We start from the raw sequence: 15,044 nt of genomic DNA, 5'->3' as shown, positions 1-15,044 counted from the left end.
GGGCTTTGCAACAGAGTTGGCCCTGGGTGTCCATGATAGAGGGTGCCAACTGTATCTGCTGTAGCCTGCCACTTCCTAGAAGGGACCAGAGCATCCATGGCATTTGTTATCTGCGGACAGTCCTGGAACCAATCCCCCATAGGTCTCAAGGGATAACTGGACATCCTCACCCCCCATGTGAACCACCCTGGTGAACACTTGCTGGCCAGCTCAGCTCTGGTTTTCTCTTTTGCCTCTTCTGTTAGGTCAACTCAACTACCAGGCGGCCTCTCCTGACGAGGGTGCTCTCGTAAGCGCCGCCAGGAACTTCGGCTTTGTCTTCCTCTCCAGGACCCAGAACACGATCACCATCAGTGAGCTGGGCACAGAGAGGACCTACCATGTTCTCGCCCTTTTAGACTTCAACAGTGACCGGAAACGGATGTCTATCATTGGTAGGTCTCCCTCAGAGTGTGTCTGGCAATCATTCACTGAGATGCTGCCTCTTGCACATTTTATTTAGCAACACCAGGATAAAACAGGCGATGAATGAGCCCCTTGGCTCGTGGAGGACTTCCGCAGACTTGTTGAAGCTAGTATTTCCTTGCTTCATTCTACACGATGTCCGTCACTCAAAGGGACAAACCGCAGTAGATCTGAACCATGCATCACGCCTTGAATGATGTGGGCTCTCAGCTGTGAAATCTGGGTGGTGGCTCCGTGGCTGGTAGACCCACAGCATGAGCTTTTCTACCGTAAGTTGCTCCATGCATTTCTGCTGGGGCCTTGCGGGATGTCAGGGAAGGGAAAAGAGTAGCAGGAGAGGAGCTCTGAGAACAGCCAGGCTGTGCTTATGAATGAAACTCCTCCCTCCAGCTCAGGCACAATGTAGAAACAATGATCACTTCCTGATATTGAAATGTTTTAAATTCACAGTTTGAAATCATTGCAGACTTACAGAAAACTTGCAAGAGCGCTTTAAGGAATCCTGTAGTTTCTTCCATGTCCAGTTGTCAGCCCTGGTCACAAGTTCTTTGTCATTGTCATTTATGGGTTCTTGTTTTCTGAATCACTTGAGAGTTGATTAAGGGCATTGAGGTCTAATGTCCCTTTCCCCCAAATCCTTAAGTAGGTATTTCTTAAGATGAAGAAACTTCACTTACTGTTATGTCCAGTATGATGATCAGAATCAGAAAACTCAGCATTACAGTGTTATTATCTAATCTACAGAGTGCTTTCAAATTCCACCAGGGATTTTCTTTCTGATTCAGGACTCCGCCCAAGATGCCACATTGCATTCAGTGATCATTACTCTGGTCTCCTTTCTTCTGTGAGGGTTCCACAGCCTGTTTTCGATCTTCTGCACATTGACATTTTTGAAAAGCACAGGGCTGTTACCTTGCGGAAAGTCCCTCAGTTTGGGCCTGTCTGATGTTCCCTCGTGACGAGGTGCAGATGGTGCCCTGTCGGCAGAAACAATCCCTAGATTGGTGCCATGACCTTCCCAGAACAGCATATCAGAAGGGGCGTGATTGCAGCTCACATCAGCTTGAATCACTGGGTGAAGTGACATCTATAAGATTTTCCACCATGAGACTGACTTTTTAAATTTTATTTTTTAATTGGAGTGTAAGCGGTTTACAGTGTTGCGTTAGTTTCTGCTGTACAACCGTGTGATTCAGCTACACGTACACACGTCCCCTCCCTCTCGGCCTCCCTCCCACCCTGCCGTCCCCCCGTCGGGGTCAGCGCAGAGCTGAGCCCCCCGTGCTGTGCAGCAGGTTCTCGCGGGCTGTTCATTGTACCCGTGGTAGGGCCTGCGTGTCAGCGCTGCTCCCAGCCCATCCCACCCTCTCCTCCCCTCCTCCAGCACGTCCACAGGCCCGTTCCATCTGCAGGGCAGGAATTGAGGTTGATTTTTTAACCAGTGTAAAGGTTTAACTGCTTCCTGATTTAGTCATTTTTTTACTGATACTATTACTGAGTTAAATGATTAGTCTCATTTTACTGAGTGCTTCCTGTGGGCCTAACACTGATCTGGGCTGATGATCATGCCTGGCGTCTACCTTAGAGAACTTAAAATCTAGTTAGTGGTGAGACACGTGATGCAATTAAAGTACTTCGGAGATCAAAAAAGCCAAGAAAATGGTCATAAGGAGTTGTGTTAATGGCCTGAGAATTAAAGGCAGCGAGTGTTGTGGATTTATAGATAAGAAGGATTTCTGTTGGCTGGCATGGACAAAGTAGTCTATATGGAGAAAACCAACACGCAGTGCTGCTGCTGCTAAGTCACTTCAGTCGTGTCCGACTCTGCGCGACCCCATAGACGGCAGCCCACCAGGCTCCCCCGTGCCTGGGATTCTCCAGGCAAGAACACTGCAGTGGTTGCCATTTCCTTCTCCAATGCATGAAAGTGAAAAGTGAAAGTGAAGTCGCTCAGTCGTGTCCGACTCTCCGCGACCCCATGGACCGCAGCCTACCAGGCTCCTCCGTCCATGGGATTTTTCCAGGCAAGAGGACTGTAGTGGGGTGCCATTGCCTTCTCCAACACACAGTAGGGAGCTAATAAATGTTTGCTGAAAGAATAAGCAAGCATATGGAAAACTGAGCTGACTAAAGGAATCTTTTCATATTTCACTACTACATTCTATGTAGGTTTACCAGTGTTGAGAGCAGCATTTTTCTAGGTACATTGCTTATTTTAAACTAATTAGGAATGATTAGCACTGTAACCCTTCAGAAGATTAACTGTATAGTTTTAAGAAATCAAACGTTAACTTGATTATTGGCTTTTCCTTCTCTTGCTACTAGTAAGAACCCCAGAAGGCAATATCAGGCTTTACTGTAAGGGTGCCGACATTGTGATTTATGAACGGCTACATCGAACGAATCCTACGAAACAGGAAACGCAGGATGCCCTGGATGTAAGTCTCACTCCCACTCTTTTTTATGCCACGGATTCCAAACTTATTTTCTGGTACTGTCTCTGAAGCTGGAGTGAAAGCTCTGTGCTACCTGTCGACCCTTCTGTTGTCTAGGTGTGGTTGAGTGGAAAGAGCACCCAGGTAGGAATACGGCAGGCTGGTTCTGGTCCTGCCACAGAGGCTGACTTCCTAGGAAGCGAGCTCGGTGCATCTAGGTCAGCAGGACCTGCAGGACTGACCCAGGAGAAAGGTCTTTCTTCCGGGGACCTTCAGCGAGTGACATAACCATCCTGTGCTCTAGTCTCAGTATCTGTGTGGCCTCCAAGAATTCCAGTGTCCTACGTACAGTGAAGTCAAGAGAACGTTCCTATAGGATGGGACATGAGAAAGCAGTGCACGGGATAATCAGTGTCTTTGTTAGAGGATCAGTTTGGTCTTCGTTACTTCAGACTTGCTATTTTAGGGGATGATGTGGTCGCAAGAGTCAGATAGGGGTGAGCAACTAAGCATGCACACATGTGCTCAGTTCAGTGATACTGCAGTTTTTCAGAATGCTTCTGGAAATCTGAGAATTGTACACCCACCCTCATGTTGTTTTGTTTTCATATCACGGTGGCAGTGAAGCCTGGAGGATGAATCATTAATTGCCTGCGTGGGGATTGTTGCACAGCACCCAGCACTTGGTCGGCGCTCAATAAAGGGGTCTTTTTCCTTCCACTTGAAGGGTCTGAGTTTGCAGGCCAAAGGTCCTTCAGAAAAAGTCCGATGAATATGTTGTTTACTAAGTGGGGTCATATTTTAAGGTTATATATGTGTTGCTGAAGCAGTTACAGTGGATAATTCCTCATGAGAATTTGAACGAGGGTGGTCTAATCAAATACATGCAGAACTTGGCAAAGAGTCTTTGAAAGCAAACCCTCACTTGGGTGAACCAGTTCTGCCATTTTTTACCAGACAAGATGTGATTGTGAAGTAATGAAACATTTTTACTGGTTCACATTTAAGCTATTTAAAATGGCTTTAAATCTGTTTGCCATGATTAAAATTTACAGACTGTTTTTCATGAAAATGTTTTATCTCAGCTTTAACAGTGGCTCGTGTCTTTCAGAATTGATTTGAGGGAATAATGCTTGGTTGAGAGTTCATAGTCTTTGAATGTTTATGGGAACAAATTGTAAAGTTGTCAGGTCTGGTCTACAAAACCTTTATACCACAAGGCACCATCCTTGGTCTCTTATTTTCTTAGTTGTTAAGGGTATTTTGTTCATTCTCATGACTTGATTTTGAAGAAAGCTATACTTTTCCCTTTAATTAGGGAACTACAAATAAACAGTCCTAAGATTTTAAGAATACTTAGAAAAACAAAGTATTAATATTTGTTTACTCTCCTCTATGGAATGTATGTGTACAGAATCATTTTACAGTCTCTTTTTAAATTATCTTATTGTATTACTGCAAAATGAGATTTCAAACTTACATAAAAATAACTGTTCTTTGGGTGGTTGGATTGTCTTTTGAATTAACAGATCTTTGCAAGTGAGACTCTTAGAACACTGTGCCTTTGCTATAAGGAAATTGAAGAAAAAGAATTTGAAGAATGGAATAAAAAGTTTATGGCTGCCAGTATAGCCTCAACCAACCGGGACGAAGCTCTGGATAAAGTATATGAGGAGATTGAAAAAGATTTAATTGTGAGTTTTAACCTTTGTAACTTTTCCCTTGATATTCTGAACAGAATTGGAAATCTTATTAAGTTTTATTACATTTTTGATCTCACTCTTGAAATACAATTCAAACTGTAGTATTTGAAACTGGTACAGTGGAAGTCAGTCATTTGAATTTTTTTCAGCAAGCAAAATAGCAGTTGCCATTATGAGAAACCAAAAGACAGAAAACACTATGAGCTTCTGATTCTATTATTTTTATATCACCTATTACAATTCATTTTATACAATAATAAGCCAGTATATACTTATTACACTATGAGAATTACTGAGATGATTTATATTGTGCAAAATCTTGAAATAAGAAAAACACACCACTCATAGAGACTTTCCAAAGTTTAATACTTATTGCTTGCAGAGTTTTGATGGAAAGGAAATGTTCAACAGATAGTGAGCGTTGACTTTTAGCAAAAGAAACTGGTTTGTATCCGTGTAAAGTGGTATACACACAACAAAATTATATATTTCTAATGTCCTTGACTGGTACTTCCATTTTTGCCTTGGTGAATTACTATAAGGAAAAAGACTTTGGCCGCTTGGTTTTCGGTGCATGTGGGACGCGGCAGCCTTCCCCGTTGACGCTGGCCACTGGCCCCTGCGGTGCAGCGGCTGGGGTGTACTTAGCCCATCTGCTTTTTACAGGTTGGCAGACTGCAAACACAGAACATTTTTGTCTTATTTGCTAATTCCTTTCTGTGAATGTACATTTCAGCTATTAGGAGCAACAGCTATTGAAGACAAGCTACAAGATGGAGTTCCAGAAACCATTTCAAAACTTTCAAAAGCTGACATTAAGATCTGGGTGCTCACTGGAGACAAAAAGGGTAAGTCCGTGTGCAGGGAAGCGTTATCTGTTAATTCACAAATAGCCACAGCTCCTGTCTCCCCTGCTCAAGGTGACCTTCTCAGACTTCCCTTCCTGCACCGTCTCTTTCTCTGGGGCAGAGACGCCTTCCCTGAGAAATCCCGTGTTACTCCAGCCCACCCTGACTGCCTCCTTCCCGAGACTCCCTCGGTGGCAGAATTTACTCCTTGTAACTGAGCTCCTATTTGTGTCCTGCTGGCTGTGTTCAGTCTTATCTGTCTGTCCGACATGGGCTCCTGTCCTCAAAGGCCAGCCCTCGGGTCCCTTCTGTCCTCCCCAGCACTTTACCATCTGTTGGGCAGACAGCAGAAGAGCATAACATGCTGAATAGCAGCTTTGGTTTTCTTACCTCTTTTATTGCTTGAAAATTGTAATTTTATCCCCATGGGAAGATTCTAATGTTTAAATTCAGAGCTCAACAAGGAGCTGAATGTTGTGTTATGTTTCTGTTGCTTTTTCACTCCAGAAGCCTTCCATGGGAAACTAGATCATTTGTTTTACCCTGACATTGTTGATGGATTACACCCTCAGATAAGCTAAGGAATTAAGTCCCGACCTCAAACAAGTGGTGGGGGTGGTGGAAAAGGGGAGAAAATGTCCAGGAGCCACGTGTAAGGGTTTGTGGAAATGGTTATCCTTCCCACCTTGTGTGTGTATCACTCACTCAGTCATGTTCGACTCTGCGACTCCATGGACTGTAGCCCACCAGACTCCTTTTTCCATGGAATTCTCCAGGCGAGAATACTGGAGAGGGTTGCCATTCCTTTCTCCAGGGGATCTTCCCAACCCAGATTAAACCACATGAATTAGATGTGTTAAGTATTTCAATGAACATTGATTTTATTAAATAAACAGCTTGCACATTTGATATTATAGCATATTTCATTATTAAAAACGTTTCAACCAGACTTTGACTTATTAGGCTTATGACAGAGAAAAGGATTTTTTTCCTTTAGTGATGTCTAGACATTGCTACCAAAAAAATCAAAAAGTGTATTTGATTGAATCTGATTGTCCTATTAATTGAAAAAATCATTACTAGATGAAGGTCATTATTAAATTCATCAGTAGGAATGACATTTGACTTTTTTTTTTCTGTTGTAGAAACTGCTGAAAATATAGGATTTGCCTGTGAACTTCTTACTGAAGATACCACTATCTGCTACGGGGAAGATATCAGGTGAGTAAAGGGCCTGCAGTGTGAGAATATGTAACATCTCATTTTTATAAAAACAAGACTGGACAGTAGACACCGACAGAGAGATGGAGCTAGAACGTGTCACTTGCGACAGTCTCCTCAAGTCTAAGTGAAACAGGAGACAGCAGGCAGCTCCAAGTCACCACACTTCAACCTTCTGTTGTAGAGAACCTTGAGGCCTGCCTTGCCCCTTCAGGGGCTGTTTTTCTGTATCCCTTGGAAGCCCTCAGCCCTTGCCTGCTGAAAAAGGAAGTGGGCTTGAGACATCACTGACTAATTACGAATTAGATTTCATATTTTGTCTCTCCCAGCCTTTAGTGATTTGTCTTGATCACTCCTTATTTTCAACTTGAGAATGAGAAGTTAATGTGGAAAAAGAACAATAGCTACCGCATCTCCTAGTGCAGCGGTTCTCAAGCTGGGTGGGGGAGGTGGGGCCTCTGCCTTCTGGGGAACACCTGGCGATGTCTGAAGACGTCTTTGGTTGTCACAGTGGGGAAGTTGGGGTGCTCCTGGCTTCTAGTGGGGTAGTGGCCAGGGGTGCTGCGAAACAGCCTACAGTACCTATAACAGCCACATACAACAAAGAATCAGTAGTGCCAAGGTTGAGAAACCCATCCTTGAAGGTGAAGACTAAAGGCTCTATGTGTGTAAGATGGGAAATCCTGGCTGAGAGTTAGGAGACCTGAGTCCTCATTGCATTTTCCCCATCAGCTTGTTGCAGGCAAATCACATTATCTGTCTTGGAGTTAATTTCCTTGTTTGTTAACATGAAGAGATTGGGTATTTACAGTCCTTTTTACTTCAGAATTCCATGACTCATTTTTATATCACATGAGTGAGCTGTATGTGGTCTTCTCAATAATTTGTTAATATAAAGCATGCAGAATAACTCAAAGGCAGACATAACTTTATACGGAAACAAGTTGTTTTTTTTTCCTGCCCAACAGTGGTCACTAATGTTTATAGCATACTAGGGTTCACCCCAATATACTATAATTCTGATCAAGGTTGCCTTCCTTCTGTTGCTTGTGAACACATTTTCAACTGTATCTTCTTTTAGCCACCTTTGGCAAATAATAAACTACCCAGAAAAATGGTGCCTCCATGGTAGAGGAATCAAGACTTAGTAACATGTCACTTGATTTAAAAAATGGGCAAAAGACTTGAATAGATATTTCTCCAAAGAGACATATAAATGGCCAATAAGCATATGAAATAATGCTCAACATCACTAATCACTAAAGAAATGCAAATTAAAACCACAGTTTCACCTAATATTGATTTAGGATGACTACTATTTTAAAAACACAGAAAATAGTGTTTGTACAAGTATATGGAAAATTGGAATCTTTGTGCACTGCTGGTGAATATAAAATGGTGCAGTCACTATGGAAAACAGTATGATGATTCCTCAAACATTGTAAAATAGAATTATCATGATCCAGCAGTCCCACTTCTATATGTATATCCCAACGGATGAAAAGCAGAGACTTGAGCAAATATCTGCACACCCATGTTCACAGTGGCATTAATCACAATAGCCAAGAGGTAGAAGCAACTCAAGGGTTCACTGACAGATGAATGGACAAACAAATGTGGTATATCCATACAGTGAATATTGGGGCTTCTTTAGTGGCTCAGACAGTAAAGGATCTGCCTACAATGCAGGATATTATTCAGCTTTAAAAAGGAAGCAAGTTTTGACATATGCTACAACATGAATGAACCTTGAGAACAGTGAAATGAGCCACTATTAAGTGAAATAAGCCAATTACGAAAAGGCATGTACTGTATGATTCCATTATGTGAGTTATCTGTGGCGGTCACATCCATAGAAACAGAAAGTGAAGTGGTGGTTACCAGGAGCTGGGGGAAGGGGAAATGGGGAGTTGTTATTTAATGAGTATGGAGTTTCATTTTGAAAAATGAAAAAGTTCTGGAGATTAGCAATGTGAATATACATAATACTATTGAACTGTATACTCATATAGTTAAACATGATAACTTTTATGCTACTGTGTTTTTTATTGTTATTTTAAAAAGATTATATGTCAAAATTATCTCCCAGTCAAGGGTATGTTCATGGTCTTACACACACTTAAATTTCCCCCCAGCGCTCTTCTTCATACAAGGATGGAAAACCAGAGGAATAGAGGGGGAGTCTATGCAAAATTCGTACCCCAAGTGTATGAACCTTTCTTTCCATCTGGTGGAAACCGTGCCTTAATAATCACTGGTTCTTGGTTGGTACGTATCATTAGCTTCTCTCCCTTTGGCTCAAACTAAAGCAGGTCATTCTGAACCAATTTTAGACAGTTTCATATTAATTACCAATGTTAAAATCTGTTAGTATATAAATGAGAGGGCGATTTCCTAAGCCTGAGAATTAATATTATATGATACATAAAATAAGTGATACATATAATAATATATGATATATATAATATTGTGATATGTATATGCTACATATTATATGATCATAATATATGTAATATCATTATTATATGCTATAAACTGGTAGCAGTGGTTACTACTAGTTTGTCAACAGAAAATTTTAATTTTCTTCATTGTACATTTAAAAGCTTTCTATAACTTTATAGTAAATATTTTATAATCAGAACAATATCATCAGTGACAGAGCCCCAGAATTATCCCTCAGATGATTAAAATCTTGGGAATGGCACTCTTGATATGAAACCCCAAACAGACTGTAATCCTTTCCCCTCCTTAATTTCACAGAATGAAATCCTTCTCGAGAAAAAGTCCAAGAGAAGCAAGATTCTGAAGCTGAAGTTCCCCCGGACGGAAGAGGAGAGGCGCCTGCGGACTCAGAGCATGAGGAAGCTGGAGGTGAAGAAGGAGCAGCAGCAGCAGAACTTCGTGGACCTGGCCTGCGAGTGCAGCGCGGTCATCTGCTGCCGCGTCACCCCCAAGCAGAAGGCCATGGTGGTGGACCTGGTCAAGCGCTACAAGAAGGCCATCACGCTGGCCATCGGGGACGGCGCCAACGACGTCAACATGATCAAAAGTGAGTCTCGCCCACAGGCCAGGGCCGCCAGCTGCCGAGAGCAAACGGCGGGGCCCTTTCGGGGGGTAGCCTTTCACTGCTTGGGCTCTTGTGAAGCAGACCTTTGACAAAGGCACTTGCCTGTGATGACGACACCCGTGACCCGGCCCTCAGGAAGCTTACAGTGCTTCTAGGAGGAGAGTGCAGCAGGCATGACTGTGCCACGCACGGTGCCAAGTTTCAGGTTGGCCAAACGGGCCAAAGAGCTTCATCAGATTTTTCCATAACGTCTAATGGAAAAGCCCACACAAACTTTTTAGCTGACCCAGCAGGAGATGAGCTCCATGTGGGTGACCTTATCCTTGTTTCCTTCTGTTGCATGTGTTTGGATTTGACTTTTTATTTTCTCTTGCTGCCTCTCCTCCTGTATTTCTTTAGGGTTTATTGAAAACCCTACCATATAATAAGTTTTGCAAAAGTCTATGCTGACCTTGGCATAAATTGTTGAATTGTTATTTGTTTGGGGACTATTACTCTCCCACACCTAAGCATTGTTTTCTGGGGCTTTCTTCCTGCTGTTGGTAAATTGTTGAATTTCACCATTGGGTGACCTCGTGTGAGCTCAGAGTAACACACTTGGCATTGAAGCAAAGTTCCAATGTGGCCACAACATCCTCCTGACCTGCCAAGGTCTTTTTGCTTGTTGGAGGACCCTAGGTACCCACAAATGAAAGGACTGAGTCCTATCTTGTAGAAATACAGTTTTGCTGGTATGAAAGCATTGGGAACCAAATCCGTATCAGAATGTCTGAATCCCGGTCCTTTTGTTTCCCTGTAGAACTTGTAAGGGGTATCTTGTAATGAAAATGCCTGAACTAACGAGATCTGAACATTTGCCTTCATCCTAATACCAACATGCTGTGTCACCCTGGGCTCACGCTCAGGTGTCAGCTTTCTCATTTGAGAACAAGAAAATTGTCTCTGATGTCATCTCTAGCTTTGTGATATTATTCTTAAGATGAACAATCCATGGCACATATGCACATGTCCTGTAGGTGCTGGGTAGCTTAGAGGGATTATATATATAACTAGACTTTGAATTCAACCTATTTTCTAACTCATGTGTCTCTTTCTTTTCTTAGAGTCCCTTCCTCCTCCTCCTTGATATATATTAAGAATATTCCAACTTTATCTTCCTCAACAGGAGTCGACTCTGTAATGTACGTCTTCTTGCTTCTTTACCCCGTTTATGTCTGTGGCTTCTACCTGTTTAATTTCTCCGCAGTTTTGCACACGCTCATCCTGCCATGCGAATGGCATTTCTTGCTCTGAATCAGATGTTTCTTTCCTCTGCAGCCAGTTCTAGTTTATTTTCCATTACGTACCTTAACATAAATGCCTCTGCCAAAAAAGCAAGTAACTCAAACATGGTTTTTCTTCAGTTATAACGAAGACTTCTAGATACTGGAGAAAGGGGGGTTCCCTTACAGACTTACCATCTGACTATGTGAGAAACTTGAAGACTCTTTTGTTGCTCTGGGCTCACTAGTTGATACAAAAGGGATCACAGAGAGTCAGCATACATGAATCTCCTAGAAACTGTTTTTTCTGAAGTGGTTTTAAGCATTTTATTAAGCTGTGTTATATGGTAGATGCTTTTATATATAATGTAGGAGGCATCCTTTTGGGATGAAAATCAGGGAATCTCAGGTCTTCTTGGAAGAACGTAGCTTAATCCAAGTATTGTTAAGCACCTTTTGAACTTTGTGAAAACTGTTGTTTTACCTGCATCAGGAACAATACACAGAGAGAAATTGTTGTTTATGAAGTACAGTGGGATCTGTGTCTAAAAAAATCTGACCATTTCCTAACTTATTTCATAGTTAGTGGTGTAGTCAGTAGAAGTGGAGGGAATTGCAGTCCACCAGTTTGCCCCTAGCAAGGACCCAGGGACCCTGAGAGGATGCCCTCTCCCTCCTCTGTGCCTGAAGATGGCTGGTAGGTGGGGTTTTACTTGGCCGAAACCCTGAAAATGAACAAGAGGCATTAAAGTGGCAGGAAGAAACTATCAGTCTGTTAGGGAATTATGAAGCAATCTACTTGGAAGGCATTTAAAACCACATCTGAAACTTCAGGAAAATCTAGGTGTCTATATTTAGATTTCAGGAAAACACAAGCAGTGTGGTCTTATAAAGTCCATCTGTTTAGTTGCCTTGAGTCACCCTGTGAACTGGAGCAATGTTCACTTCACATACTGTCCTTGGTCTGCTCCGCAGAGGCTGGCCTGGATGTCACGGCCTAGCACAGGGGCTCAGGGGCTCCTCGTCCTTGGCTCTGAAAGAATCGCAACATTTCCGTTAGTTGCTCAGGAAAGAAGGCCACCATTTGGTAGGAAAGAGCAGTCTGGCAACCATGACTGGTCATTAAGAACTATTTATGTGTTTAGAAAGAGGTCATAAATATTGATCGAGATGCAGTTTATTCTATTTTTTTTTTAGAATTGCAGAGTGTTATTTAAAAACATAGGTTTCAGACAAGTCACTGTGATAATGTCTTGAATTTGTCAGACCTTGTATTCTGCAACTGGGGCAGGGGTTTTGGAGCTTTTAGTTGGAAACTCTGCTGAACTGGCAGACACTTCTCAGGGTCTGAGCAACCGTAGACTGTGTTCTCCAACAGATGTTCTCAAAATGATCTCACTATTTGTCTTCCATGACATTTAAGACCTAGATCAAACTCATAATTCTCTAAGTGGAACATATAATTTAATGACTATTGGAAAGATGGATAAAATTGGAACTATTATTTTTATCCATTCTGGAAACTTTCCTCCCCTTAAAACAACTGGCCCCCCTCAGGTCTCAGCGGGCCATGAATAAGCCTTTGAAAGTTTAATCGTATCTAAGTTAAAACACTTTTGATTGCAAGTCTTGGAGAACAATTAAAGTTAGCATACAAGAAAAAGAAACCTAATTTTAAAAGCTATAAATATGTGCTGCTCAAGGAGCCAGGCCTCTGGATAATGCTAGAACCAAGAAGCATTACCAAGAACCCAGAGTCTGTCTCTCTCATCCTTTCTCTAGATTACTATATTTCTCGGTGCCTCAGAAAGAAGTATATCCATCCCACAACTCAAGAATTTACATGCCAACCTTCCAGACAAACACACCCAAATCCTAATTCCAAAACACCGAGAGAGAGACTGAGGGAAACAAATCCCTACGGGTACTCTAAGTGGGAAGTGATTAATACAGGGGGCTAGGTGCTCATAGACGTTATGGCTGGACCGAGGAAGGTTGGTTCTGGGTGGTGTCTCCAAGTCCGTGTCTCTTGCCAGAGGAGTTTTTAGAGGTGAGGCTTCTCTGAAGAGCCGTCCAGTCGAGAAGCCCTTGCGGTTGTTTATCAGCATCCAGGCAGCTGGAGAATGGATATACAGAGTCTGCCGCAGGAATGCCAAACAGGGGAGGGATGCTGGGCTCCCATCTACTTCTGCTTCCAAGTCACAAGTGGGTCCAAACAAGTGGAGCCTAATTCACGAAGAGGACCTAGCTGCAAGAGAGTCTGAGCAATGTAGGGGTTTTATTTGCTTTCCCACCTCTCTAATTAAAGTTTTAGAATGAAGGATAAGAGCCAATTCATAGTAACTACCACAGATTACATATCTGCCCAAGGCTGACTCAGCTGTGGCCAGGGAGGCAGGGAGATATGGTATATACGTGGGTGCCCGGGGCTCGCCCTGTGGTTGGGAAGGATGGCTTATGAGCTGGGCAGATAATCCAAATGGAATTCATCACCCATTGAGATCCTTACACAAATATTTATGGAGGCCCAACCATGTGCTCTGTATAGCAACCTGTACCTGTGACTTTGAGCTCAGAAGCTGGGGGTAGAGGATTGTGCGCAATAGCTTTCACATTTATTGGTTCATATATGTCAGGTTTTTTTTTTTTTTTTTGTATTGCCATAGAAATACTTTTATCGTCTCGATGTTTTGCTTTAAAATAAGCGTACGATTCACAGTATCTGCTTCCTCACCCCATAGCTGCCCACATCGGTGTTGGAATAAGTGGACAAGAAGGCATGCAAGCTGTCATGTCCAGTGACTACTCCTTTGCACAGTTCAGATACCTGCAGAGACTGCTCTTGGTGCATGGCCGGTGGTCTTACATAAGGATGTGCAAGTTCCTGCGATACTTCTTTTATAAAAACTTTGCATTTACTTTGGTTCATTTCTGGTACTCCTTCTTCAATGGGTACTCTGCACAGGTAATATACCACCATCATCATTATTATTAAATGAGTAATGCTCTTCTCTTACATGAATAAAACTACTTCTGAAAAAAAAAATTTCTATTTTTCCCTTCCATGTTCACAGTTTTGATGCTGTGTCTCTTAGTAATTGAGACGTAGATCAATTAAGTTTATGAATTTTCTAAAATGTTTCTGGTGCTTTGAACATATTTTGCCTTTAAAAAAGGCAGGATTTGTTCCTGGCCTGTTGACTTTTGTGTGTCTTTGCCTTCACCTTAGATTTTTTTTTCCAAGTCATCTTACCTTTAAGAATAGTGATAACAAATTGTTCAGCTTTGAACAAACTCTTCAGATTTAAGTATAAAATTATATTGTGACTAAAGGGATTATATAAATTTCAGGTGATCATAGACCCATTATGTCTCCATTGCTGTTGGTTTTTAAATTTTTATCTTTTGTTGAAATAGGAGTAGGACCATATCTAACATGTCAAATTGGTGATATGGCGGAAAAATACCATTAGTAAAATATGAACCTAAGCCAGTGCCTGTGCTTGTCCAAACCTCTTTGATGCTATGCCACAGACAACTGGCACAAGAGGAGGGCTGATGTAGAAACTGGGCCAGGAGGCCTTGAGCAAGACTGGATCCTTCTTCCTGCTTCTGTGCAGGACTGTGCATCAATGCTGGTGCCAAGTCAGCCCGTCTCCTAACCCATCCTGATCCTCCCCCCGCCCCCCGAGGACTCGTGTGTGCACAGTCTTGCTTATCCCTTTCAGAAGCCTCTTTCTTATATTCAAAATGTTTTAGATAATGTTTAACTGGAAATGCTGGACCAGCAAGATAAAAGCAAATCTGAATGGTACGTATGTACTTTTGAGCCAGCTGGATGTAATCTCATTCATTAATAAAAGAGGATGAACACGGATGTTTTCCAGCATTTTTCAAATAGAGCAGATTCTTTTCCCCGCTTATTTGAGGAGGGAGAGGACTGTGAGAAGCCCTTTGATCCTGCCCACTCTATAAAACCAAACTCATGGCTACTGTGGGCACAGCTGACGGGGGAGGCGGGCGTCCTCTCCCTGGGGATGTCC

The 15,044-nt window shown here is 42.4% G+C and overlaps 1 protein-coding gene and 1 long non-coding RNA gene across 4 annotated transcripts in view; one reads left to right on the top strand and one right to left on the bottom strand.

The window, feature by feature from the left end:
- The window catches only part of ATP8B1 (ATPase phospholipid transporting 8B1), a 110,044-nt gene that overhangs the window by 87,743 nt on the left and 7,257 nt on the right, over positions 1-15,044 (top strand). For all 3 annotated transcript variants that reach the window (XM_065932807.1, XM_065932808.1, XM_065932809.1), the window contains 8 exons: positions 246-434; positions 2,791-2,903; positions 4,430-4,594; positions 5,340-5,451; positions 6,597-6,672; positions 8,808-8,940; positions 9,433-9,721; positions 13,743-13,966. In XM_065932807.1, the coding sequence (XP_065788879.1) occupies positions 246-434; positions 2,791-2,903; positions 4,430-4,594; positions 5,340-5,451; positions 6,597-6,672; positions 8,808-8,940; positions 9,433-9,721; positions 13,743-13,966 (1,301 nt within the window). The remainder of the gene's footprint in view (positions 1-245; positions 435-2,790; positions 2,904-4,429; positions 4,595-5,339; positions 5,452-6,596; positions 6,673-8,807; positions 8,941-9,432; positions 9,722-13,742; positions 13,967-15,044) is intronic.
- LOC136166494 (uncharacterized) overlaps positions 9,503-15,044 on the bottom strand; it is a 30,104-nt gene continuing 24,562 nt past the window's right edge. The window contains exon 3 of the long non-coding RNA XR_010662924.1: positions 9,503-12,034. This is a non-coding gene — a long non-coding RNA (uncharacterized lncRNA). The remainder of the gene's footprint in view (positions 12,035-15,044) is intronic.

Source organism: Muntiacus reevesi, chromosome 4 (assembly GCF_963930625.1).
Source record: "Muntiacus reevesi chromosome 4, mMunRee1.1, whole genome shotgun sequence".
Taxonomy (NCBI): Eukaryota; Metazoa; Chordata; class Mammalia; order Artiodactyla; family Cervidae; genus Muntiacus; species Muntiacus reevesi.
This window is presented reverse-complemented; position numbering and strand designations above follow the sequence as displayed.